The following is a 27,844-nucleotide window of genomic DNA, read 5'->3' as shown; positions in this document are numbered from 1 at the left end:
AGCCGAGCAGAGGCGGGCGGCGGTGGTGGCGCCCTGGCGAGAGCGGCGCGGGGCCCCCGCGGTGGGCGGCGGCCGCAGCCTGGCCATGGAGGGAGGTGAGCGAGGGCCGGCGGCGCGGGTGTCACTCGCATCCCCCTCCGCCCGCGCCGGGGCCCGCGGAGGGGCGGGGCGGGGGCCCAACGGCCGCTAACGGCCCCCAGCCGCCACTAACGGCCGCCAGCGGCCCCGCGCCGAGCCCGGCAGGTGCTGCAGGGCTTCTGGCCGCCCCGGGCTGGTTCTTGCGCGGGTTCCTGCCCCCGGTCCTGGGCGATCCCCCCCGCCCATTCCCGGTGTTCCCTCCGTCTCGGCGGGCGGCGAGGTGGTCCCGGGGGGCGGCTGCGTCTCCGCAGCTCTCCTGGCCCTGGCAGCTCTTCCACTTCTTGGACGGCGTCACTTTTGGGGGAGGAAATCGGTAGAAACGTGACGGTCAGGGGACACCTAGAGAGGAGCAAGGCGATCTGGACGCGATGCTGTCCTCTAGTGTGTCACATCTCCCGCTGGTCTCCACTTGGGCCCTCCTGAGCTGCCCGTGATTTCTGTGGGTCTTGCAGTCTTCAGTTTAGGTTTAGTCCTGCACAGCCGTGTCTCTCTTCCCTTGTCAACCTGTAGCGTGTGGAGCAGTGAGCCGGAGCTCAGCGTGGAGAAGATGTGTGATCAACAGCTTCTTCTAACTTGCCTCCCGCAGTGTGTTAGATAACGCCCCGCGCTGGTGTTAAGAAAACTCATCCCTCTCTGTTCAGCCTCTTCATGCGTTGGCTCTTAGACCTCTACTGCATTTTATCTCGGTCCTCTTTGCTCCTCAGATTGAGGGGTCTGGCTTTCCTGCCTGTGCCTTGCATGGAAGCACATCTTGCATCAACCTGGTGACCCTTTTCCAAAAGGGTCAGCTCTCCTCTATCCCTCTCAAGATGAGCACACCAGAACTGCAGCGTGTTCAATTTGCAGATGAGCAGTGGATTACTGTAGTGGCACCCAGGAACAGTGAGCAATGCTCTTCTGCAGTACCTACGCAGAAATAAGTGGAACGCATGTTCTCTAAACAAAAATTGGGAAGAAAAAAGCCTTGGGAACTTACAGGGAACTAGAAAGCAATCTTGGATAAGAAATTGCTTGCTGGATAGAGGGGAACCAAAACTGTGCTATCAGTTCAAAATCTTGGATGATTTTTAGTTGTCACCTCATTTGACTTTGTTTTCATTCCATTTGAAGGATTCATAGAAGTAGAAAGAGCGTTTTTCTTGTTTCAAGCAGCTGCACATGAAACAGAAATAGCATACGTGGATCTTTCTTTGTTGCTGACTGAGGGTTGGGGGAATCTGTTGAGCAGTCTTCAAAACCAAGATCACTTGCTGCTTGAGATGTTGCTATTTCAGAATCAGAATTTTTAGTTCCTTCTTTAGGAGTTTTCTATGACTGCTGGTAGGTCTCTTCGGAGCATCTTGTAGGCTGGCTAGCTTATCTGCACAATAAAGAAATAAAGTGCCTGTTTTCTTTGGTGTTATTGTTCGGTCGTCACTGGCATGGCCAAGTAAGGCAGTTGTCTTCCCAAGCACATATCTCCCTGCTCTGGTGATTTGAATATTTTTTTTCCCATGTTTTGTGTGGTTCAAGCAGTTTCTAATAGCTGTGCATTCTGTTTGTTTCTTACAGATTAACTTAAAATATGTGACATGAAGGGGTACCGGTGTATGTTTTATTTGGGATTGACAATGATAGATGTGATATTGATTGCCCTAAACATTCTTTGGCTGAATTTGGCTCCAATTGTTGTCTAGTTCAAGAAGGCAGACATTTTCTGTTTATTCCATGAAAAAAAAGTCCAATTATAACTGGAGATCTTGATTTGTGCAGAGTAATTCATATACTGCTTTGAAAAGCCTGTAAAAACAGATGAATGTACTTCCTAATACGGACAGATACAACTTTAATGGCTCATCTATATTACTGTCCTGTTTCTTTCTTCTAAATTACATGTTCTGGAGATAAATGTAGGCTAATGTAAACTTGGAGTAGTATACAACCTGAGCAGTTAACAACTGGAAAACTTCATTATGGGATGTGAGTATTAACACCTCACGTTTATGGCTGAATGACTAGAGAAAAGCAAACCACTGGTTGAAAGTTTGTCACCAGTGTGTGGAGCAGTAGGTCAAACCAGACAGCTAATAATCATAGAGTATTAATTACAGTCAAGTCTTTGCATTACACTTCTGAAACTACATAAATGAGGTGGATTGGTGTTTTTAATATAGTAATTATAACAGTTTTTTTTAATTTTTTTTTAATTAGTCTTTTTGTATGTAGACTTGCACTCAATGCATTGATGTGATTGCCTCTCAGAGTGTAAAGTAAACGGAGCAGAGCTTTAAACTTCCATTGCTTACAGAAAACAGCAGCTGAAGAAGTCCTGAACCCTGTGATCTTCAGTGATCTGCATGGCCCAACTGCCGGGGCTTTTTATCCTGTGTTAGACAAAGAGTTTTTCTGCTCTATTACAGTAAATGTGAAAACGGGAAAGAAGTATCTGCTATACTTCACTTTCACTCCACAAATATAATGCAACCCAGTTTAAAAGTAAGGGATGAGCCCAAATCTGTACATTACAATAATGTGTGTAATGCACTGTTTTGTTATAGCTGTGTAAAACCAGTGTGTGCGTGGAATGACACTGACACAAATTTCTCCCAGTGTCCATATCCACATGCCTTCATTTGTATAAATGGCCTTGGAATGAAACAGTAAAAATGCAGTTGGGATTGTGGGATTTGCAGTGTGGCCTTGAGAAAAAACTGTTCGTTTTTCTAAGGAATAAGATTGGATTTGGTTTGTGTACTGTTAGGTTGTTCACTTTAGTTACACATACAAAGTACTTTGAGTCTTTCTGTCAAAAGTAAGTGCTGTGTGGCTGACTCAGTAGCAATAGCTGCCCATTATCTGCTGCTGCATGGACTTCTCGGGGTGCATTTGTAGCTATTGTGTTGCAGTAACTTCCAAAAATGTCTTCAGGGGCAGCAGACCTGCGACAGAGAAAGAAGCAAAATGACCCAGATTCTGACAAAATGGCTACAGACGAGAGCAACAAAGAAAATTCAAAGCTGGGAAAATCGCCAAAATGTAAGCTACAGAATTTTTAGCCAACTTCTGTTTTTTTTTTCATTACTCTTTTACATTTTATGGGAAGATATTTCTAGCACAGTAATCTATAACAGACTTATCATGAATTAGGTTTTTGAATGTTTCTAGAAAAATAGGCATGTGCTTTAGGCTTCTTTAATAATGACATTTTTTTATATTGCAGAGTGAAGCGGTAGTCCTGGGTTGTTTCAGTTTGGAGGGGGATGGAGGGTTTAAGAATCTTTTTATTGGCTGTTTGAGGACAAATAAATGTTTTAATTGGTCTTGGAATTATCTTTCAGTTTCGAAGCTGAAAGGCAGGAAGTAAAGGCATTGAGGCAAGAATAGACACAAAGTACTTACAGCTTTATGAGAATTAGAAGAACTAAAATAAATGCAATCTTAGGCAAATGCTCCTGAAGCTACCAAAGGCTTAACTTTGGTGTTGAACGTACATACTAAACCGAGGAAGCCACAAGTGAAATGGGCATCAATTGAATGAGTTAGTTAAAATTCAGATTAGTTCCTTCTTTATACATATGAAAAAATAGAAAGGAGAATGAAAATTGGTGTTTGATGTGATAATGTCCCCTTTTTTTTTCTATTTGTGTGTTTAAGAATTTTATGGTGTTTTGGGTAGAATCTAGAGTTTACTCTTGTTTATTTGGAAGACATTCTCCTTTCCTGGAATTTCTTTGAAAATGAAGCTTGTTAAAATAGAGAGAAAATAGAAGTTATAGTGTGAGAGATAAAACTGTAGAAAAGGAGCAATAATCCAATTCCTTGTGTATCTGTGCTAATTTTGTTGGGATAATTCAGATGCCAGCAAGCTTACCTGCTATTTAGAAACTAGTCATACTTCATGTCACGCTGTGTTTGTTCTCAAGTCCTCTGGACTATTTTAGCTTTTTGACTGTCCCTTTTCAGATGTGTTAGTTCAGCGCTTTGCGAAACTCTTCTTTGGCTGCCTTGCGGCAGTCACCAGCGGGATGATGTACGCTGTGTACCTCTCAACGTACCATGAACGGAAATTCTGGTTTTCCAGCAGGCAGGTAAAGAAAAAGTCAAGCCATGCTTAAACAAAGTGCTGAACTGTGTCCTTGAAATCAAAGTTGACCTGTGTCAGGTTGGAATTGCTTGCTTTCAGAATCCCATGGCTTTCTGCTGGGGTCTCTTTCTTTGATATGTTCTCTCTGTCTTTCTCCTTTCTTTTCTTTTTCTCTCTGTCACTCTTTTATTTCCTTTTTTTTTTTTTCTTTAAGGCATTTGTGCTACTGATGGCAGTTTTGCCTTGTAATGTCTTTATGTGTTCTTCCCTGCTAATCTTTATATTTGAAATACATTTCAGTTTGGAAAGTACACCGAAACATACCAGGATTGTATAAGCTAAGCACACCAGAATGGTATATAAACAACAGGGGTGTATGGTTTTTAAGAGCTGTAATGCTGAGTGAAGTGTGTAAAATTGAATTAAATTCAGGCATGCGAATATGAAACAGTCCTGGGAATCTTGCACTTACTGTGCAGATTTGGACTGCTCTGATTCAGTGCCTACTCCCTGTGTTATAGGGAGCATTATATCCTGACAGAGGTGCTGTGGAGATTAATGTGCTGTAGAATACTTTGAAGATGTACAGCGGAGTCATAACCATGTGCCGTACTACCAAACCAGCCTATCTGAAAATATATGGTCTTCTATGGGAAGAAATTGCAGGAGGTGAATATATCTTTATTTTTTCCTAGGAACTGGAACGAGAAATTACATTTCAGGGTGACAGCGCCATTTATTATTCATTCTATAAAGAACTGCTAAAGGCTCCTTCCTTTGAAAGAGGTATGAAAAAGGTTTGTTTTATTAACCTTGAAAAATTCAGTTTTACTTTTGGAGACAGTTTAAAAACTCTTGCAGACTAAGGAGGTTGGTTTCATACTCTCAGACAAAAATATGGGTCAGATTATTTTGTTAAGGTTCTAAAAAGCTAGATCAGCATGCAGTTTTTAATTAGACTCTACTACCCCATATTCCAGACAATTTACCTTTAGTAATATATGGACTGAGGATTAATATTTTTGTGATATTGCCCTATATGTAAGTCCTTGCTGGTTTCAGATGTGCTGCGCTGTTGATTTTTTTGCTTCATAGGAATAATTGGCCTTTATTTTAAGGGTGGGGACCAGAATGACTGATTTTCATCTAGATCTAAAGCAGTGTTAGGACAAGTGAAGAGTTTTGTGCTGGTTTGGTGAGCTCCAAAGGCCATTGGCACTGTCCCAGAGAGAAAAGCAAGAGCTGCAGGAGAGAGGAAGGAGCGAAGGGCCGAACCTGCTGCTGGTTCCTTCAGCCCCCTCATCTCATCGTGCTGAGCAAGTGAAACTTTGTAGCGACCGTTTCCTTGGTTGAAGTTACCCGGCTGGGATATAGCGTGTGCCAGCAATGTGTGTCTTTATACAGTCAGTCCCTTATAATCCGTGGGGAGGTTTCCCAGCCTGTGCGTGGACAGGGCACCCCCTCCCCTGCACAGGGAGCTTTGTGTCTGCTGCGTGCCGAGGCCTCCGGCCTTGGCGGTGTCTCGAGGCTCTGCTGAGACCAGGCATCAGCCCTGCAGGTCCTGCTTTGGCCTGCCCAGAAACAGCTGCTGGTCACACACCGAGATATGTTCAGGGCTGGAAAGAGGAATGTGGTTTGGCTGTCGTGCTATCCTTTTTTGTTTTAGTTATTCCTCCTCCCTCATTGTCATGAGACACAGTAAATTCTTTTGTTTTAGTTTTTCCTTTTAATCCTAATATCTCTCAGAATGATGTATCCTCCAGTATGCCAACATTGGTAGAGTCTCAGTGCCATGCCAAAGTGTATTGTGTTCGGTGAATGATCTTAGAAGTCTCCGAAATACAGGGCTGGAAAGGTTGTTGAGGACTTCATAACTGACCTCTTTGTGGACATGGTTTTAATAAATTATAGTTATCTGATTAGAGCTTTGTCTCACTTCTTCAGAGTATCACTTGAGGGTGTTCCGTGGGGAAGTTGTTCCAGGACTGTGACAGTGTGTTGATATTGTAAAGACTACAGGTTAGCTACTTACTTTTGGGCACACATTTTAAAGGCTGGATCTAGAAACAGTAGTAATTTTGTAGCAAAACCAGTAGTGTGTAAAGCACCTGAATGTACCATTAGCTTAAGCGGTCAAATTTGTTTCCCTGCAGCTTTTGAGTACCATTTCCACCCATTTTAAGAACAACAGTAGTGCTTTCAAGAATAATATATATTTTTTTTGCCCATAGGTGTTTATGAATTGACACACAACAATAGGACAGTATCGCTGAAGACTATAAATGCATTCCAGCAAATGACTTTATATCCAGAGTTGATTGCCAGTGTATTGTACCAAGCATCTGGTAGTGAAGTATGTGCATTTCTCCTGCTATTTATGCATATGTAACTACACTGTGTGTGTGTGTGTGTGACATTCTCTGCTCTATACAGTAAACATATGTAGCTTGTTGAATGAACTGTGAATGAATTGGGAGCTAAGCCTAACACTGAGTCCAGTTTTGTCTCAGTTCTGATGAGTCTCTGGCATAGGATTTGGGAGTTTATATGCACTAGACATTTCTGTGTGATCTTTACCTCCCACATTTCTGAGCAATTTAATAGAAGTATTTGTGCTACCCGTTAAAAATGGGAAAGTCAGTTTCTTCAGGGTACAGGCTTGATAGTGATGCCTGTCTATACCTATCTCAGTATGGGGAAAAAGGAAGAACAGTTTTTGAGGTGAACCTTTTGTCTCTTTGTGCTACCTTTGTGCTTTGTTTTGCTTATGCTGCATAGTGATGTCCTGTTTTGTGCTCTCTCATTTATCTTTCTCTCTTCTTTTTCTTTTGTTTTTAATATGTGCTTTTCTGTGTTTGGAACCCTTTCCTGCCTCATCTTTGCCTCTCCAAGCTCCCGCTCTACATATTTTTTATGAGTCCTGTGAACTTTATACCTCACTGCAATATGGATTTATTAAATTTGACACATATAATGTTCATGCTAAAGCAAACACAAAACATGTGGCACTAGCAAGCAGAGTCCTGACGTGTGCTAATTCACAGTGCTTTGTTCTCCTTGAGCCCAAAATAAAAGGGTTGGGTACTTTTCTAGAATAGGTGCCATCTCTTACCTGTTTGTAAAGCACCTAGCACACTGAAAGCACTATGTAAATCGTATCATTTCCAGCTTCAGCTCAGTTGCCGCTATGTCTCTTCGTTTTTATTTGTAATTTCAGGAAGTTATTGAGCCAGTGTATTTCTACATTGGTATAGTTTTTGGACTGCAGGGAATTTATGTGACTGCATTGTTTGTAACCAGTTGGGTTATGAGTGGGACTTGGCTGGCAGGAATGCTGACTGTAGCATGGTTCATTATTAACAGGTAAGAAAAACATCTTTATATAATCTGGTTTGTCAATAGGATATTTTAAAATATTAGAGCTGGGTGGAATGCTTTCTGTTAAACTTTGTGTTCTCCTTGTGAAAGCAAGCACTTGTGCTGAGTACAGAATGTTTCCCAGGGATGTATTGATGCTGGTGATGCTTTTATTAATGGAAGGCCTCCTCAGGTCCAAGCCAGCCATGCTGTCAGTTAAACTGAGCTTTTATACATGTGAGTTACATGAATATTTTGATACAATTCCATTTTTACAAAAATATACATCAGAAGGTTTCAGTTTTGTTCTGAAAAAAGATTTCCAAAGCTACTGTAAACAAAATAGTTGTCTGAGGCCAGCCGTAAATATTTGTGATGCTTGTTCTCTTGCTTGGAAGGAAATGATCAAATGTATTTTTTTCTTGTAAAAACTCTCTTTTTTAAAAAATCTGCTTTGTGTAAGTGTTTTTATGCAAACTTAAATCTTCCTAGATGATTCTGATCTCAATTAAAAAAAAAATTAACATGTTTCATATGCAAGAAAATGTCTCTCTGCTTTATGAATCGTCACAACAATAGGAAGAAGTGTTTGGGCAATAAGAACTTGTGTTCTCGTTCTTGTTTGTCACCAAATGGCTTTGGGAATTTGAGAGAGCTCTTTAATTTTAAAGCAGTGTCAATCCATTTGAAGGAAAAGAGTTACAGAAGAGCAAAGTGCTAGTGGTATCTTTAAAGCTGAGCTGTTGGGAAGCATCTTTTAGGAGTGTGAAGTCACCATAAGTGAGTCTGTGATTAGTAGCTAAAGATACTGTTCATCAAGCTGGGCTGAGCAATGAATAAATCCATATTCATTGAATAAATGGTTGAATAAATCCATATTTTTTAACAACAGAGAAGATTAAACTCTGTTATAAATTGAAAGGTCCGGTAGTTAAAAAAGCTCCAAATATGCTTTTGTAAAAGGTTTCAGAAGTAAAAATGAAAGGTGACACTTTCAAATTCTAAATGATAAAGGAGCTTGAGGCTTCTTTTTAAAAGCACTGTAGACACAAAGCAGACTCTGTACCGCTGAAACGGACGCCTTTGATCACATTTGAAAGTGTGACTTGTACTTCTAAGTCACTTCAGCACTTTTGAAAACTTTCTCCTGCGGCTCATGTTGTGCAGACACTGTCAAGCCGTTTTATGAGAAGATCCTGCTGCTCTTCTGTCCCATGCTCCCCATGCACCTTTGATCTTTGGTTTTGCTACACAGAATTTCCCCTCTGGACCAAGTATCTGCAGGTGCTGTTGCTGTGGGGGAGCATCTCTTTGTAATCTAAATATCCCTTGCTCGCCTAAACCACTTTTATAAAACATTGTAAGAGAACTGAGGATTTTTTTCCCCTCAGCAATGAGCTGTTTTTAATTCTTACATGAAAAGCTGCTGTTAGGGCAGTGTCCCCCTGCCTATGGACATCAGAGCAAGGGGAGCCTCTCTTGCCATAGCGCAAGTTACGGTGCCGCTGTCGCGCCCAATATTGCGGGCAAGGGTGGCCTGGGAGCAGGTGCCTTTGGCTTCAGTCCTACAAATGCAACTTACACAGAGACCTGCTGACTAAGTGAGCAGAGATTGGGACCTCCCATGCTGATGGTATTAAATTTGTGACCTCTATCAGCAGCAAAACTGCATCAGTGTTGCTTTAAACCTGACATAGGAATGGTTCGATTACAAAGACATACTGACTAGAAGTGCTGTTTAGGCTTGCCATGATAGTTTTATTCCGTAAATCTTTTAATAACTTTATCTGTACTTTGTTCTAGGACAGATACAACAAGAATTGATTACTCCATACCATCAAGGGAAAATTGGGCCTTGCCGTATTTTGCATGTCAAGTAGCAGCTCTCACAGGCTATTTAAAAAAAAACTTAAATTGTTCTGCTGAGGTAAAACAAAATTTTGTACTAAAGAGTGCCTGGTAGAAATGTACTGTCAAGTAATTACTACTTTATCACTTTTTTGTCCTAGCAGGCAGAAAATACCAGATGTTTTTTTGTGCTTTTCAAATCAGCTACTTCATTTTTTACCTAGGCACATGCAGTTTTTGCCTGGAGCTCTATGGACCTTAGACCCTGCTCCGTTTTACCCCCATAAGGGTTTTAAGAGAGTATTGCGGTATGCCCACAATACCCAGAATATGGGAGGTATTTTTAAGATAATCTGATACAGATTTTTTTTCTCAACATACAGGCAAATTCATTACTTTCCCTGTTGCCTGGAGAAGAGAGTGGTAGCCTCTTCTCTCTGTCAAAGATGCTTCTTCTGCTTGACTTTAATGATTTTTAATATTTCAGTGATGACTTTACTTCCTCTGAGAAAATGTTAAGTAAGTCTGAATTCAGTATTTAAATTAAATCTTAGAATAACTCCTTCTGTGTTAATGACCTCTGTGTTACCTGGTTGTGCAGTGATGAAAGTCATGCCTTTTTTGTTCTTTTTTTTCTCTAGAAGTTTTGTTACCTTTTGGTGAGCGCTTCAACGTACACCTTCATGATGATGTGGGAGTACAGTCACTATCTCCTGTTTATCCAGGCAGTTTCTCTCTTTCTGCTAGACAGCTTTGCCCTGGCACAGACAGAGAAGGTATAAGAACTCTGCTGTTAATATTTCTGTTAATTGGAGGAGGAAATAAAGCCTCAGTGTTGCCTGCCATACATAACGGAGGAGCTGCAAAGGGCATAGATTGAAAAATGCCTTGAATGTCTTGGAGTGTGGCCCCACCTGAAGTGCATGTCGTGTCAAGCAGGAGAGTGAAATGGTTTGGGATGGCTTCCTTAGTGAAGGTCTGAAACTAGGCAAATCCCTAAGGCTTGAAAAAATTCTTCAGGAGCTGAAAGAGTGATGAATAATTTTCAGCCATGTTTCCCATGCCCTAACTGCCTCTCCTCTCTCTTTCCTCCCTATCCACGACAGAGTGGAGGTGGCCCGACAGTTGCTCCATGGGTTTTGTGCTGCTAAGTGACTCATTTTCACCTTGGATAGTTCACCCTCTACTGATTTAGTCAAGTAGGAGAGCCAGACATTGTAGGTGAATTGATATTTCAATACAGGGAAACGTTTGAATTTACTCTACAAAATAATTAAGACTGTTGTAGTAATGTATTTTTGCTCAACCCATTCCCAGGATAGGCATGTTCCCTGGTACACGTGTGCCTGCTGCCTTTGTTTTCTGAAACTTCAGTTTCAGGCTGCATGCAGTAGTGGTTGGTCACTGCTTCTTACATTGGCTTTCCTGCTGTTCCTCACTAGTAGGAAGTATTTGAGTTTTTGTTTAAATCCAAAAGAGGCCCTTTAAAATGTAAGGGGGGCAGATGTGTGTTTCAATGAAAGTCCAAAGAATCAAGTGTCACGGTTTCTAAGATCTGTAAATAAGAGTGAGTTTCAGTAAACGTGAGTGTATCCTTGAAACAGGTTAAGTGGACAAGTTGTTGTAGGGCCAGGTAACGTGCATGTTTACAGTAGTGAGCTATTTTACAGGAACTCTGTGTATTCCAAATGTTGCACTGTGGTTATTGCTTCACGCAGCACTGCATCACAGTAAGGTGCTTCAGAAAAGAAAGACTGCATAAAATGCAGCTTCTTTTGGCAAGGTCACAGGTTTCCTGAGATGCAGTTGTGCACAGGTTGCACACGCTGACCAAGGTCATGTTGATGTAAAGTACTTTTTAGAGCCAAATAGTGCCCTGTCACATTCATGAGCTGAAAGATAGAAATTTAGTTGTGCTGATAAACAGGAGTACAGAAGGAATTATTTACTATTCTAGAAAGCAATGACTATACGCTGTCATTTTATTTTCTTTTCCTCAACAGGTACATGAAGTATACAAGATCTACTTGTTATCTATCTTTTCGGGGTACCTCTTGCAGTTTGAAAATTCAGCCTTACTAGTGTCACCATTACTAAGTCTTGTAGGAGCTTTAATGCTGTCTAAATGCCTTCAGGTAATTAGGCTCTGCTCTAACTTCGAGTATAGTTTTTAGTGTTTAAACTAAGCTCCAAATAATTTGGAATTTTGAAAATATTTTTGCAGATGAATATGAGAAAAGGTACATTTATGTCAAGATTGCTGAAAATAATGTACATTTACTTGGTACTTACAGTAACAGTGACACTAAACTTCTTACTGAAGGTAAGCTTCTTCAGTAGAAAATTTTATTAATTAAACCATATTCTAAATGTTAAGTTACAGTTAATCTTGAAAAAATCTTTACAAGTTTTACTTATCTGATTGTTCTGACAGTTTATAGTTTATAGCTTAATTCTTAGAAAACTGGAGGATTAAAGGTTGAGTCATTTTGTGTCTATATGTTTGCAAAAATCTTCTACCACTCAAGCAGATGTGTTTGTTTTCTTTTTTTTTTTTTTTCGGGGGGGGGGATGTGTGTTTTTTTTTTCCTCCAAAATTCTAAAAAAAAAAAAAAAAAAAAAAAAAAAAGTCCTACGGTTTGAAATTAAAGCACAGTATAGAAATACTCTGTAAGTCACACCTCAGCTATTTCATAAATGCAATTTTTATTATAGCTTGGATGGCCTCTACAAATTTTGCTGAACATTACAACAATGTTCAGTGCATGGTAAAGAGCTAGTAGCAAGGAATGGATATGAGTTGTCCTGGGGTAGAAATTAATTTTCAATTAAATTCCAATTAGGACATGGGAACAGAAACCTTCATTTAATGTGGGAGTAGCCAAGAGATGAGGTTGCACAGTGGGATTTTAGCCTGGTCTTGCATTTCAATTAGCAACTCCTTCTTTCTGGCCCTAACCTCTTCCATACGTACTGAGCTTTTCTTCCTTGTCTCAACCTCACTCTGACTTGTTGACTTAAAAATAAAGAACCAAGTGTACCCTGAAAAGCTGATGAGAGACTGCTCAGATCTGATTCTTTTCTTGTGCCATTCAGATTGGCCAACCGTGCTGTATCTCCAGGAAAATAAAACCTAACCTTGAAAAATGTATGAGCTAAATTATGTAGACAGTATGTAGAACTTTTGACTGCTCAAAGAATTAACTATGTGAAGATCTCAAATGCTCATAACTTTCGCTAGGCTGCAGTCCTATTGTTTAGTGGAGCCAAACGCAATGTTCTTTGGTTTGCTTGAGGGTAAGTCTGTGCCATTTTTCATGCTTCTCCTTCTCTCACCGCTCGGTAGTCTTTTGGCAACTTGCTGACAGCTTTCCACTTGCCCTCTGATTGGGGAATATCAATTGACTATAAAGGATGTGAAATTCCCTAGGAAAATCTAAAGATAGATTTATTTAATTGAAGTTTTCCAATACTGCCTGATATTTTAATTAACAGTCCGATCCAATTCACTAGTTTTAAAAGAATCCCTCCAATAGGAGAATTTTGGGCCATTTTGTAATCTGAATGTAATCTGAATGAAGCGACTGCATAAAAGCTTTTTTTCAGCACTTGGTAAGATTTTTCTCTCTGCTAACTTAATTTTCAGATGTTCATTCCTCATAAAGAAAATGAGCACTTGCTGAAGTTCCTTGAAGTTAAACTTGGCTTAAACACAACTAAGTAAGTTTTAAACTTCTTTACAACTTTTGAAGTATCCGGACATCTGAAGCTATTCTGAAAAGAACAGAATTTCAGTAGCTTATGAGAATAGTAAAGAGGAGCTAGGGTAACTTTATTTGTCCTCTGGTTTTAAGCTCTAATTAGAGTGTATGCAGAGGCATCGATGACTCTCAGGATTTGTAGGTGCTGAGATACCACAGTGTTCTTTATAAAAAGCATCTCAGGTTTGTTTTCTTTTAATGTTGAAGTGCAAAGACCTGTATCCTACCTCATATTTCTAATAATACTTGAAAGCAAAGATAAGAAGGGGAAGGTAGTACCACTAACTTCATACACTTCAGAAAAGAAAGGGCTCTGAATAGAATCAAGAACTACCAGTACTATGTTGAAAGGAGAGGTCTTTTTAGTTGTCTTGTAAAAATAACTCCTTCCAAAACCCAATACATTTTGGAGGAACTTAGCACAAGGGGCATCTTAAAAGTCAGAGGAGATTCTTGAGATTCTAAGAGAAGGATTTTGCATCTGTAAGAGGCTGAAGGTTGGACCACAAGAAGGTATCATGGCTGCTGTTTTTCTACAAAACTTGGAGCACAGCTTTGTTAAGGACTGCGACACCTCCCGAACCCAAAGCACCGCGCGCAGTTCTGTGCGGGAGCTGGAATCCTGTCCTGGAAACTGTATCTCTCTCTCACACCCCCACTGCAGCCTTTCAGGGAAGGGAGCCGAGAAGGACATTAGCACAGCTGAAGTTCTCAAGAATTTCTGGAAGACCTAATGTAACAAGGTTGAGCAAGATGACCTGTTTAATACATGCACATTCTTAAAAAGTTTTATAAGATCAGAAAGGACTGCTTCTGGTTGTTCAAATACCAGCTATTTGGGGATTTTCTTTTCCCTGCGACTTGCTGCATGTTACTTTCCAGGCTGTGGGATTCTGCACTGAAGCCAGTGGCTGAGACAAACTGAGCACACCTGCCTCTGGAGAACTGTGTAACTGTGTGTTGAAATGGACAAGAACCTGCAGATTTGTCTTTAAAGTCAGTTTGGACATGCTCAGCTGTTCATCCTTCAACTGGTTCTGTCTAACTGAAAGGGGTTCAGTTCTCTAATCTTCATTCAGGGGGTGATGGCTGAAAAAGAAAAGGAGAAGGAAAGAAAAACAAAATAAAAACATGTTCACTGCATCCCATACTGTACCAATCCCAGTGGAGAGTACAGACTGATAATGCTTCTTAGACTACATAACCTGTCTGCTCATTAACTAGAAAGAAGAATGATTGAGTGGGTTCAGTTCTGGAATTAGAATTTCAGCATTAAGGATTCCTTTCCAGGCAGTGCCTTAGGCTTATGTGGGGTGTCAGATTAGCACTTTCCCTTCTCCATCCCTGCCTCTGCGGTGGGGACAAGCCCATATCTTCTTGCCTTTGTATCCCTGAAGTCTTCATCTGCTGTGACAACAAAGTGCTTTGTGGTCCCCATAGTGGAGCTATGCATTTGTATGATAGAGAAGAGTTGTAGTCTGATCTCTTTATATCACAGATTCTTTTTGGGGAAGAAAAGGTTTTGTCAGTTACTTTTGGAAGTGCTAGCAAAGCCATTGCAGGTTGTTTTGAAACAGTTTTCAAATGCGAGTTTTGAAAAAAAATATGTTTTGATGTGAACAGGTTAAACTGTGATTAATTGTGTTTTTTTTTTTTCTCCTCCTTAATCTATGTGATATGTTATTGTTTTTTAATGGGTTGTTTTTGCCTTACTAGGAATTTTACAATGAATTGGCTCCTTTGTCAAGAATCACTTCAGGCACCTTCCCAAGACTTTTTTTTGCGGCTAACTCAGTCATCACTGTTGCCTTTCTATATTTTAGTATTAATTATCTGCCTTTTTTCTGTAACTCAGGTCATTTTTAGGAGAATGTGGTAAGTAGTTTATTTATACTGAGAAATAAATTGTTAAAAATAAGAGGATCATGAATGAAGTGAATGGACATGTCCTTCCTAGCTGAGGCCTCCAAAGTTTGTTGCATCTTTGAGCTACTAGGATGTCCTAGGGAATGAAAAGGTCCAAGGGAGGCTTCTACAGAAAAATCCATTAGTGAAGATCACTTTAGCATCCCTCTTGTCCAGATGAAGAGTTGATAGGTTTTCTTCCAAAAGTGCAACACCTACAGAGCTCCAGATAATGGTTTTATGATATGTTTATGTCCCTTCCCATTAAAAGGGAAAAAGAGATGCCTTGTCTCTTTTCCCCTTAGGACAGCAAAGTCACCTGATTATTGCAAGAGGTTTTGCTTCCTTGTTTTGTTTTTGTTTGTTTGTTTGTTTTTTTCCTGGTTTATCTATTGCTGAGAATGAGTGGGGTGGATTTGAGAGGATTTCAGATTCCTACTGCTATGCTCCTTTTTTTTTTTTTTTATTCTTTGTTTACTGTGGTAAGTTCCTCAACCTTTGCTGCCCCAAATGGAGCTAACTAGTAAAACTGCCTCAATTATTTTTGGTTTCACGGTGATTCAGGGTTCCTTTGAGAGAAGGGGTAGTGTAGCTGTCTGCAGACTCACACTGTCAAGACTGTCAATCTTAGCATAACTTGGAAACTTTGATGGCCATGAAATTGCCTCTTACTGGCAGACTGTACTGAATGATACAACTTCTCAGAAATCAGGGCAGATTTCTCACTTGTCTGCAGTGAAAATCAATGGATTTTTTTCAAGGACAAACTTTTAATAGATAGAGATTATGCTGTAATAAATGAAGAATTGTCTCAAGTTGGATGCATGGAAGTATATTCAAAATAATGAAGTAAACTTCTGGATTGCTAGTAGTGGTTGAAATAGCCATTTACTACTTATGAGCAGTGATATCAGTACATCCAACAGGTTTTTAAGAAAGACTTAAAATAAACCTTCCTTTCCTTCAAAGAACTTTCTAATTTTGAAGCAGTTAATAATATCTATTATTTTTCCAATTCGTTGTGAGAAAGATTTCTATCATTAAATGAATTCAGATTACACTTTCATAGTATACAATGTTTTATATCCTATGCCCCATATATAGTATGTAGGAAAACATTAATTCTATTTCTTTTCATTTTTATGCATATATTGAGAGCACAACACATGTATACATACGTGTTTGTGTACATTTTTATATATATATAAAACAGTGTACACAGTTGTGTGGACTCCATAGTTCTCCACCAAGTTAATATTATGAAGAAAAGTAGAATAGTTAAATTTGTGCAGTGTGTTTCCTCTAAATGTTTGCAGAGTACGTGTGCTCCTGAATTAGATTATCTCTTGCTGAAGTACCTCAGCGTAGGATTTATGTCAATAAGTAGCATTCCCGTTGTATTAATTCACAGCCATTGCTAAAACAAGGGACAGCAGGTGCTAATAGATGATTGATGAAGAACAGAAAAACAAATAAGCAGTGCAACGGTATTGTATGATATGACACAGAATGACCCCAGCCTACCGCTGACTTAATAGTCATAAAAATATTTTTATTGGCACCTTTGCCTGAGATAATGTCTGAATTAAGTGATGTCTCATTTTCTCCAACTGCAGTGGTGAACCACTGAAAGAGACAGTTAAACTTGAGGATGGTCGAATTGGAGAGAGACCAGAAATAGTTTATCATGTAATTCACACAATTTTACTTGGTTCTCTAGCGATGTGTTTGGAAGGGTAAGTCTAATTTTGATGTATCTCTTTTGAAAGCAACAGAGAGTTCCTAAGTGGGCATGATGTGCTATTCACTCCTTTGAAATATGACTACAATTCAAAATTATTTTTTTAGAAATATATTTGACATACAATTGTATTAGTAGGAAATATAGCAAAGAGAATTTTGACTGTATAAATAATACAGAGGAGTATGCTGAATTTTGTTACATTTCTCTAAAGCATGTTCAAAGCAGCCCAATTTTGAGAAATTAATTGGTGTAAATTTTAATTACTTTCCTTATGATTTCTAAGTTCAGAGTTTCACTGTCATTCTCTGAATATTGTAGCCTTCTAGTGAAATCTGACATAGTGTTTTTGGTGAGCAGTGTATGTTTGGCAGTACTGAATTGGAAAAGATTTCTTGTCTATCTCCCTGCGTATCTCTTAAGCTAGAATGAAGTATACTTTTTCTTGCCATGTTTAAGCAGTTTTGAAAGGTATTGTGCTTATTAAAGCCATAGGAACTAAGGTTTGAAAATTGTTGCTGTTCTAATACCACCTCTCAGCTACATCAACCTGGAGGCAGCAGATTTTTCTTGCATTACGCTCATTGTGTAACACCAGCCTGCAATGTCGATTGGCAGCAACCAGGTAGTTGTCCAGCTTGACTTGTCTGTGCTCAAGAGGCAGAAAGACCAGTCAGTAGTAAGGAATTTGCTAAATACTTTCCTTTCTTCAGGAGGGAGCTCCCTTGTAGTGCAGTGAGTATCTATACAGCCTGGCTGAATAGTTGTTTTTTTTAATCTTTCCTTGGCCAGAAAACTGGAACAGCCAAATGGAGTTTTTTGGAGATTTTTTTTCCTTCTTCCTTGAACTTGGTGAAAGATGATGTCATCTTTGACCCAGGATCTTATTCCTACCTCTTGCAGTTGATAATCAGGTGGCCTGCTCCTCTGCTGGAGATGTCCTTTCCCTCCAGCCCTATCAAGTCTGGTCGCAGATTACTTTGCATATCCAGACTTTATTTAACATGTGAAAAGAAATCTGATTGTTTTTGTAAGTAGCCTAAGTACTGTGACCTGTGCAGAGTCTCAACTAAGATCTTTCAATGTCTTTCAGAATGAAGTATCTGTGGACCCCGTACGTTTGCATGCTTGCTGCATTTGGTGTGTGCTCGCCAGAACTTTGGATGACTCTTTTCAAGTGGCTTCGACTGAAGGCCGTGCACCCCATTTTGCTGGTGAGTTGCTGCTGCCAGTGCATGGGCAGTTGCAGTGAGGCAGCCCATTGCACTTTGCGCAACAGTTACTAAAGACTGAGAATCACCTGCTAGAAGAACAAGTCACCCTGTGAGCAACAGATATCCTGCAGCCTGTTTTTCTCTGTCTTTCATTCCTAATAACATTCTTTCACATCTTCTCTGGTGTTTGGTGATAAAATTATGTTCACACTACGGTTTTTCATCTGTGAGGATCAGCGCTGTCTGTGTCTCTCTCATGTTTACTGATCTGCCTGTTTTTTATGAATGCATCTTTGAGACTTCAAGCCCTCTGTCATAATCAGTTGAGACTGGCCAACATGACCAGGTGCCCTTAGCACAAGTGCAGAAGAAAAGGTACTGGCCTGCAGGGAAGCATGGGCATAAGCCTTATTTCACTAGGAAATGACTAGGAAGTGAAATAGGTAGGTAGTTATGGTCGCTGAAACAGCTTCATGAGAAATGCTAGTTGGAATTATTGTATAGGATTTATCACTGTGTGGCTGTTGCAGCAGTTTCACTGAAGTTGACCACTTATTGCAGTGCAAAATTCCCTTGCTTCTAATCCTGCCTTTATTCCTAATGTGTTGAGTCGCCTTGGGGAAATTCTGACAGCCTTCTGCATTTATTTTATTAATAAATAAAATGAGGATAAGGTGCTGTTTATCTTATTTTCAAGATGCCTTATAGGAATAAAGATTGATACTTAAATGGTCATTCTTATAGATCACTTGTTGTGAAAATGCTTAGTACTGTTATGTCATAAACATTGACAGAGTTTTTCCAGTTAAGCAAAAACAATATGTTCTGTAGGTACTAAATGTATTCCATTATACATGGCATGATTTCTGCTGTATAGACTTGTTTTTTGTGCAGTAGCTTCCTTCATAGCTTATGTTCAGGAGAATGTCTCATGTGCACTCCTTGTCAAATGCCCCTGTACCACATGCACTATATTCCCATTTTTGCAAAGAGGAGAAGATACCAGCTACAGCGATGGTGTGCCAAATATTTTTTTTTTTCATATCTGTTAATCTGAGCAAAAGCATCAGTATAACCAGGGGGTTGAAATGCTTGTTTCACTTTTTCTTTTCTCTTCCTTCTTTTTTCCCCCTTAGATCCCCTCATTACATTCACAGCACAGGTGTTCACTTTTCTTTGTCTTCCTACTTCATATGCACATTGAGTTATTGTTAGAGCAGTAATTAAACATGCCTAGTACTGGTGGCAAAGTTATCACGAGTCCTATGAGTTCTGCCATGCAAAATCAGGCAACTTCTTGTCATTGGCTTTCTGGAGGGTAGCCTGGCAGAGAACTGCAGAGTTTCTCCTACTGTTGCTCGAAGGGCTCTGATACAAACTCTGATACAAATGTAGCCTACTACATGAATCAAGTTGATAGTGTTGATTCCCCAACACTCCAAATTGGGGAATGGAGAAACAATCCGTAACACATTTCTTCTATTTTTCTAGGCTCTCATTCTAAGTATGGCAGTTCCCACAATAATCGGATTCAGCTTGTGGAAAGAGGTAAGAAAAATAGCTTTTTGGGTTATGTTTTGTCTGTAGGCACAAAATGAATCATAATGGTGAACAGACATAGTGCTAAGGGGAAATAAAAGATTGTATTCTCTTACAAAGTCTTTTTTTTTTAAACAAATCTAAATGTATCAGTATGAGATATTAGACAATTCAATTTGTTTATAAATAATTGCTTATTGTAATTAAGAAATGGTTGAATTTGATAGTTGAAGACCACAATAACAAAAGCTTTTATGCTTTGGATATGTAAAGTCATTCAGAAGAGAAAATACTGCAAAATAAAACCTAGAGTACTGAACGGGAGGCTGTCCTAATCTTGCTCTCACAGAGAGAGTGAGATTAGTTGGAAGTAAGATTATGGGAGGCACGTAGGCAAATATCTACTTGGAAATCTTCCATCAAATTATAATGAAATTAAAAGCTGCATGCAGAGCACTGTGTAAAGATATTTAAATGCTACATTGTAGAGAAGAAAGGCTACAGATGCTTCCTTACTCAAAATAAGTATTCAGTGCTTTACTGCATGTCACAGGCAGACTGGAGAGAAAAAAAAAAGATGCATTACTTGGAAATAATTTTTCTTTAAACTGTTTAAATATGAAAGAAGTGTAAATTTGCACTATCCTGATGCAATAAAATAGTTTTTAAAGAAAGTGTTACGATATCAAAACCTGTTTTTACTAACAGTTTTAACAGATTCTGTAACATCTGTCTTATACAGTAATCAAAATTGCTATTATCTGACTCTGTACACACTTCTGACAGAGCCATAGATGTTCTCCTGAAAAAAAAAAATCTACGGTTGCTCAAAAGGGTTAAGAAATCTATTGCAAGAGGGAGAACTAGTTTAGTTCAGCAGGGAGTTGTTCTCTACCAAGCGCAGTGAGGGGCTTTGACTCCAGAGGGCTCTGTCCACCGCAAATGCAGGTTCTGCTGTCCTGTCACAGTGAACAGTTGCCTTCAGCTCACCCCTGCGCATGGAAATTCGTTAATGGTGATGGGACACTGCAGATGTGTGCAGGATCTTCATCTGGGGTATAAAGGTTAAGTGCGTAGCTCAGCGTCTCTCTGATTCACTCTGCAATAAACTTTGATCTCGGGGGTTTCCTTGGGGCTCTCATTCGTAGCTGAAGCTGGTTTTACTTAGGGTGGCAGCAACAGTTCCTTTCTGCCTGTCTGTGGCTCCTGGGACAGGTCAGGTCTGTATATAAAAGCTCCTGAATCGCTACAGCTTTCGGTGCTGCAGCTGAAGAGATGACAGCCATTCTTGGGCTACCTTAAACTGCCTGGTTATAGACTGCAGTCATTGGAATTGTCCATACAGCAGGGTGGAAACTTGTCCGTTAAAAGCAGGCTCCATTTCCAGCTGTGTCCACACTGTGGCTGTTCCAAAATAAGCTATCCCTGTAGTACTGCATTGTGCTAACCTGTAAACTTTGTCCTCACAGCTGGCGAGCAGTAGCCTCCACTTAGCGTTTCCTGGAGCGTAGACGCGCTCCAGCTCCTCCAGGCCAGGCAGCTCCTAGCTGGGCCTTCTGCACACAAGCACTCAGCATGACTCTAGGTCTGACGCCTCTAGATCTAGCACATTTCCTGCCTTAGCAAAGGACCTGTTGTTTCTTCACCTCCTAGACCTGATGGGTAGGGAAGCTACCTGTCCACAGACTGGCAGTCTGGGCTCCTCTCACAGGAGTTGCTATTTCGTTTGCGTTCTCAGAATCCCCTCTTTTCAAGAATCCTTTTCAGGAGTATAAATTCAGATGTCCCACTTCATACAGTGTTGTGTGCTTTCTTACACTGGAAGTGACTGAAGTAAAAGCCAGAGGGAAGCCCAGGGCAGATTACCTGCATGATACTTTTCCAGTATTTTTTTTTCTCTCCCTTTCTGCTTCTAAGGCACTTTTCCACCAAGTTGCAGCAGCCCAGGGGATTCACAGTTAACTTCATACACATTTATTTTAGTGCAGTCTAATATTATGACCAACCAGACCATCAATAATCTGATTTTTGGAATGAAGTCTTCCACGAGAGAAGATTTGTCAGCTTCTTCATTCAGTGTCCTCATCTATATTCAGATGCAGTGGTCGCCTGAACTATGTTTTTGGTGCATTAAATGCCAGTTAAAGTCAAGGAATATTGTTGCCACATAGTTTTTTGATTGTAAGATTAGAGATGAGAACTTGTTTTTGACATGTATTGACTGGGCAGAAGACTGCAGGTAACCACACAGGATCTGCTGTCAAATGAGTAAATAAGGATTCACAAAATGTTCAAAAATGCTACTTAAGAGAGAACATTCAAATGAATGTACATTTATGTTGTATTATTTAATGCTTTAATATTATGAGATGTCCCGTGGATTTTCAGTGATAAGTAACCAGATATGTATGTCCTTCAGTTTTTCCCTAGGATAATGACAGAGCTTTCAGAACTACAAGAATTCTACGATCCAGATACAGTAGAACTCATGACATGGATAAAGTAAGTATGAAATACTCCCTTTCTCTGCTACTTCTTTAAGTCAGGATATTTTTTTGCCTCAGCATTTTGTGGAACTACCTCTATTAATCTGAATTCCCCCTTGTTAAGTGGGATTTAGGAGAAGCTAAGGAATATGTGTTTTAAGTTTGTCAGCACTTCTATGGAATATAAGAGGAATTTAGCGTTGATTGCAAGAGAAGATGCTGAAATATGCAAGCAAGTCATATATAGTGTTGTTACCAGATGTCGTTTCAATTAAGTTAATGAAGTTAAATGTCATGATACTCAGAAACAAAGGTGAATGTCCTAACGCTTGGTTATTCATATGCTAACTTTTCACTAGGTTAGAGGATACTTTGGTCATAAGGCTGCAGGGGATGGAAACATTGGAGTTCCAGTGCTTTTTTTCCATTGCTTGAGCTGTCTGTATCCTGCAAAATTGACCATCTAAATAAAAGGTTTTAGATCCTTCAGTCAAAAAAGGGATTGTAGCATGTATGATTCAAACTCCCTCTTTGACCAAGAGGCTGCAAATGTTCCTACCTGATGCTTCACAGGGCATAGCAAACCCTGAGCACGTAGTCTGGTTATTTTCACAAATATATTCTTTTCTCCTCACCAGAAATTTCAGAACTCCGTTCTGGCCTTAGACCAGATCTACTTTGATCTACTTCACTAAGGACTACACTTTTTGTGATGATTAGATCCTCTGTGTCCACATACTTCACTTACCTTTAAGTGCATTTTTTTTAAAAAACAGAATATTATTTTCTATATTTATGGACTCTTTAATGTCAACTTGATCGTATTCAGAAAATAAAAGGCTGGTGATTCCAGTGTTTCAGCCAATTTCTTCTTTCTGGTAATAGTGGTATATGTTATTTGTCACCCCTGTAGCTCTTCAAGGTAGCAAATGGAATAATGCCAAGTACTTAATGGCTTCTAGATTAGTCTGTGTATATTACAGGTCAAGTACATAATTAATCATGGTGAATCGCATTGAGTTTCACTCAGCTTAAGAGCATTTTGACTATGTGCATTTGTAGCTGCTATTTGTATTTTTAATGAAAATAAGAGTTTGGGGTTGAGGTGTTTTTGTTGTTGTTTTGTTTTTTGTTTGTTTGTTTTAGGATCTAGTTACATATTTAATTGAATGTTGATGTTATATTTTCTTATTTTCTCTCTGATAAAAATGAATTTATTTTGAATTTTCTCTGCAGAAAAAAAAAAGTTGCCAAAGGTCTGTAGTAGTGTGGAAATGGCTCTTTTAGTAAAACAAGACAATGACTAATCAAAAGATGAAATCAATACCCAGTAATACGCTTACTGTAGATGTTATTCTGTATCATGACACTATTTACTCATGGGCAATGAAATGTATGGTCATAAGATCAAGTGAAAACAGTCTTCAATCTTCCATTTTCAAGATAGCACCATGTTGTTTTTCCTCCTGCCTCCCTTCCTCCCAAGTTTGGCACGCAGCAACCGCGCAGAACAGCGGTAGGTCCGTCCATGCCAGGACAGCGCTGGACGTCTCGCCCCGGGAACGGCCACAGGCCCTTGCCTGGGGGGAACCTTCCTTGGAGACTCCTCCTTGCTGCAGTTCTGCCGAGGAGGCTGTTGCCAGTGCAGCATTAAGGCCACTTGTAATTAGACCCCCAATGATATCCTCATGAACTCCAATTCTTGCCATAGCCTCTTAAGATTCACACAATTTTTAAAAGTAAAGCTATTATTTTGGGAAATGCAGCCTGTACTCATGTGTGCATTGGTTGTGTTTTGCAGGAGACAGGCTCCCGTGGCTGCTGTGTTTGCAGGCAGTCCACAGTTAATGGGTGTCATCAAGCTTTGTACTGGGTGGATGGTGTCAAGTCTGCCTACGTATAATGATGATGATCTCCTAAAGAGAAATGAAAATGTGAGTATCCAATTCTATAGATGTATGTTAGCTGTGATTTGTAGACTGCTCCATCAGGTAGAACTTGGTTGTGCTTGATCGAAATGTTTGGGAGTACTCTAAATGTTAACGTTCCAGAGAAGACAATCTCGTAATATTCCACATTCTACACATGTTTCCATTGCTCTTTTGTGCTCCCTATGCTACCTGGCACTGCAAATTAATTGTTTGGTGTTTTCCAAACACTGTCTTTTCTCTGATGTGTTTACAGTTTAAGGTGAGAGAAAAGTGCCACGTTTTGTGGAGAAAGGTAGCATAATCTATAAACCCAGGAACTAGATTCCTCATTGAGCAATGTGGCAATATTGGGTTTTGGGAAGGCTGTTGTTTCAAAATGATTTTGAGCAACTTCTATTCTGTGTATTTTGCTGGGGAGAAAGTCATAAATTGGGAAGGACTTGCCCAGTGACTGCTTAGCAAAGTCAAAATCAGCGCTCTACCTCAGTTCTCACTCTCTGTTTGAATGGTCCAGAATTGCAATAGGGAAAAAGGAATCTCTAGCAACACACGCAAATGTAATTGGGAGGGAAAATAATATATTAAAGGAGAGGAGGACATGGGAGGGTAAATATGGAAGGAAGTATCAAATAAATTATCTGTGCTCCACTGTTTCCAAAATACTCAGGCTGAAGATATTCAGGCCACTTAAAAACTGTATAAAATGTTGCCACCAGCAGGAACATGTACTTCCTATTCAGCTCTTTATTACTTGGCCTCTTTAGCAGATTTCAAAAATAAGCATCACTTTATAGGTTGGTGGGTACCTATCACGTGTGATTACAGACAAGTTCCCCTCTCAGAGTATTTAATTTTCCACTATTTTTTACCTTGCACTAAATGTTTTCTCTAATCTATAGATTTATCAGATCTATTCAAAGAGGTCTGCAGAAGATATTTATAAGATACTCACATCTTACAAAGCAAATTTTTTGATTATTGAAGATTCAATTTGCAATGAAGTGGGACCTGTGAGAGGATGTAGAGTTAAAGACCTATTGGATATTGCTAACGGCCATGTAAGTAACTAGACAAGTTGAATATTTGAATAAATAAATAACTAATTTAAAAAGAAATATTCTGCTAGTGCTGATGTTTATTTTTCTAAATATAATATATAAACAAAGATTGGTAAGTGTTAAAAGTGATTAAGTTTTGTAGTAACTTCTTTATACACCTGTATTCATGCCTCCCTTTTTGTTCTTGAATTGTCCTAATCTTTCCTAGTACATCAGTCTCTAGCTGTTCTGATTCTCTTCCAGTCATTAAATGTCATTTAGCTATATATAATACCTGAAAAGTCTATTACAGAAGCAGTAAAGCCCTGTCTCAGAGCGATCTTTACTAGGCTCAAGATATGATTTTAAAATGTAAATTGAAATAGTCAGAAGTGACGTATAATTTAAAAATAGAAAAAGACGTGCCTGGCCTACCCTTTCTCCTCTTTCTACGCGTGGCCTTGTTTGTCTTGCATCAGCTGGTGAGATGAGTCTGTCCTGACCGTAAGTGTGGACACATACCCGAATTGCAGCAAAGTTATTTCCTATTAGCAGAGCTACTGTACCTGCTCATGTGCAGATTCTTATTTTGCTCCCCTAGCCAGGCAGCGTGTTTTATCTTGCACTTCAGCAGAAAACGAGGTGAGGACAAGCTAAGTCCTGCCCAGGCTCTGGGTGCAGAGCTGTCCACGGTTCAGCTCGGTGGCGCCTCTTTGGCACCGCTCGGGCTGCCGGTGCCCTCCCTGCAGCCCGGCGCATGGGCTGAGCTGAATCAACCAGCCCTCGGAGGGTCTCAGGTGCAGGCACGGGGCCCTGCCGCGCTGCGTCCGCGCCGCTAGTGCTGCTCTCGCTCCTGACGGGAGCGTGACGGGTTCGTAACGCGGCCCGCGGCCTGCTCGGCTGCTCCTGGCGCTCCAGCCAAAGCCTGGGCTTTAGAAAGGCAGAGGGGCTGTGAGCTCTGCACTTGCTTGGGGTTTAGTTCCTTATTCCCTGGTCAATAGGGCAAAGGGGATCACCAGTTACTTCTAAGTAATCATGAGTTAGCTTTATTTAGGAATTTTTCCTAGTCAAGAATATAAGCATCTGTTTGATGTTACAGCTTGTTGTTGTATCTATATCAAATTCATCCCTGGCTTGAATGCTGGTTTTTGTTTTTAGTGGGGAGGATTTTATATATATATATACACATATACGTATATACACATATATATTTTCTTGTATCCCATTCTTGGGAATAAATTCAAGCCTCAAATAATCTGTGTCAGATATCTTGTAAACTTTACTTTTTAATCATACAGCTTTCAAAAGAATTTGCAATGTGAATGTTGAATTCGTTTAGTTACTTTTATTTTATAGAGTGATTATATGAGTGATACATTTTTAGGGGATTGCTCTTAGTTTCCTCAGGAATCTACGTTTGGCTGACAGGTTTCCTGGCCAGTTTAGCCACTGAGGATGTTGTGTATGTTTTCCTATTAATTCCTTACTATTGTTGATATCTGTCTGCTACATTTCTCTGCCTCTGTTAAAAGCATGTATACCATCTGTGACATGATTTTACACACTATAGGGGAATATATTTTCAGCTATTGGAATTGTACAATATGGAGATTAAATGTCTGAGTTGTAAATGAAATTTCCAGAATACACAAGGAAATGAAATGTAGAGAACAACATTCTGTAATTATTCCTCCTATTTTAACTAGATTTTCTTATTTTCTGACAGGTGGTTTGTGAGGAAGGAGACAGTTATGCCTACTCAAAACACGGACGATTCTGTCATGAAATCAAAATGAACTATTCGCCATATGTGAATTATTTTACTCGGGTATACTGGAACAGATCCTACTTTGTATATAGGATCAACACTGTGATATCCTTCCAGTCATGAAAACAAGACATGCAAGATTCTTTCTCAAGATAATTGAGCAGAATTCAGTTGGAAAAGTTCCTTTTGACCAAAGGAAATATTTTTCCAGATACATGTGGGCACATGCAGTGTACTGACAGCTTCAATTTACCAAACTGGAACCGTATGAACTATGGATCAACAGATAAAAATACCATCCTTGAAGGGAACAGAAAAAAAATGTCAATTTACAGTCTCTACAAAGTGTGACAGTCTTCCATGTTCTGGCATTTGGCCTCTCATTACAGATCATCTTAATCTTCATGTAAATGAAATTTCTAACATGAATGTTAAATCATTTGAAGAGACCTTATATGGGTAGACCTCAGTAAATGCAGAAACGTTCTGTTAAAGACCTCATTTAAAGTCATATAGCTTTTCTCTTCTAGCAAGAAAGCAGTTGGTACCCTAAGGAAGAGCTTTTCAAATAAGCATTTGGGTTTTTAGTTTGTTTTTGTTTGATTCTTCCTGTCTTCCACTTTAAACATTATGTCTATCAAACATGCATACAACTTATGTGTAGTATTTGTATAAATCGAATCAGGAAGGTTTATTAAAACAGCAGTCCCGTTGATTGAGGCACTGATCTCCACGTTGCTGGAGACATGTTGGTGAAAGCACTCGGACCTGGACCTAGCTGCAGGGCTCGACAAGATCAGCTGTTCAGTTGGAGAGAACATGTGTGTGGGATTCCTCCGTTACTTAAACACGTCTATGTCCCTGCCCACGTGTGTCTTGGCAGCCGTAGCAATGGGCCAGTATAGCACAGCATGCCACAGTACTGGTGTTCAGACAAGGACAGCCAGGTTTGCTGCTGAGACCTGTGCACCTCTCTTTAGCCCCCTCTCTGTGAGTGTATGTGTCTGTTAGCTGTGCGTCTGGGGAGGGATGGGTGACACTAATTTCGTTCCACTT

At 39.8% G+C, this 27,844-nt stretch overlaps 1 protein-coding gene across 1 annotated transcript; it reads left to right on the top strand.

The window, feature by feature from the left end:
* DPY19L4 (dpy-19 like 4) lies at positions 1–27,157 on the top strand. The gene is made up of 19 exons (XM_088533581.1): positions 1–95; positions 3,046–3,153; positions 4,081–4,205; positions 4,897–4,987; positions 6,433–6,554; positions 7,419–7,564; positions 9,362–9,485; positions 10,048–10,182; positions 11,410–11,541; positions 11,631–11,729; positions 13,053–13,126; positions 14,884–15,042; positions 16,689–16,808; positions 17,907–18,027; positions 19,519–19,575; positions 21,986–22,068; positions 23,854–23,986; positions 24,883–25,041; positions 26,747–27,157. The coding sequence occupies exons 1-19, from the start codon at positions 86–88 to the stop codon at positions 26,909–26,911; spliced, it is 2,163 nt and encodes a 720-aa protein (XP_088389707.1). The 5' UTR covers positions 1–85; the 3' UTR covers positions 26,912–27,157.
* Positions 27,158–27,844: the final 687 nt, after the last annotated feature.

This window comes from Tinamus guttatus, unplaced genomic scaffold (genome assembly GCF_059628265.1).
Source record: "Tinamus guttatus ecotype Peru unplaced genomic scaffold, ASM5962826v1 Tinamus_guttatus_pri_ptg000510l, whole genome shotgun sequence".
Classification (NCBI taxonomy): Eukaryota; Metazoa; Chordata; class Aves; order Tinamiformes; family Tinamidae; genus Tinamus; species Tinamus guttatus.
Note: the sequence above shows the minus strand (reverse complement) of the source record. Positions and strands in the feature narration are given on the sequence as shown.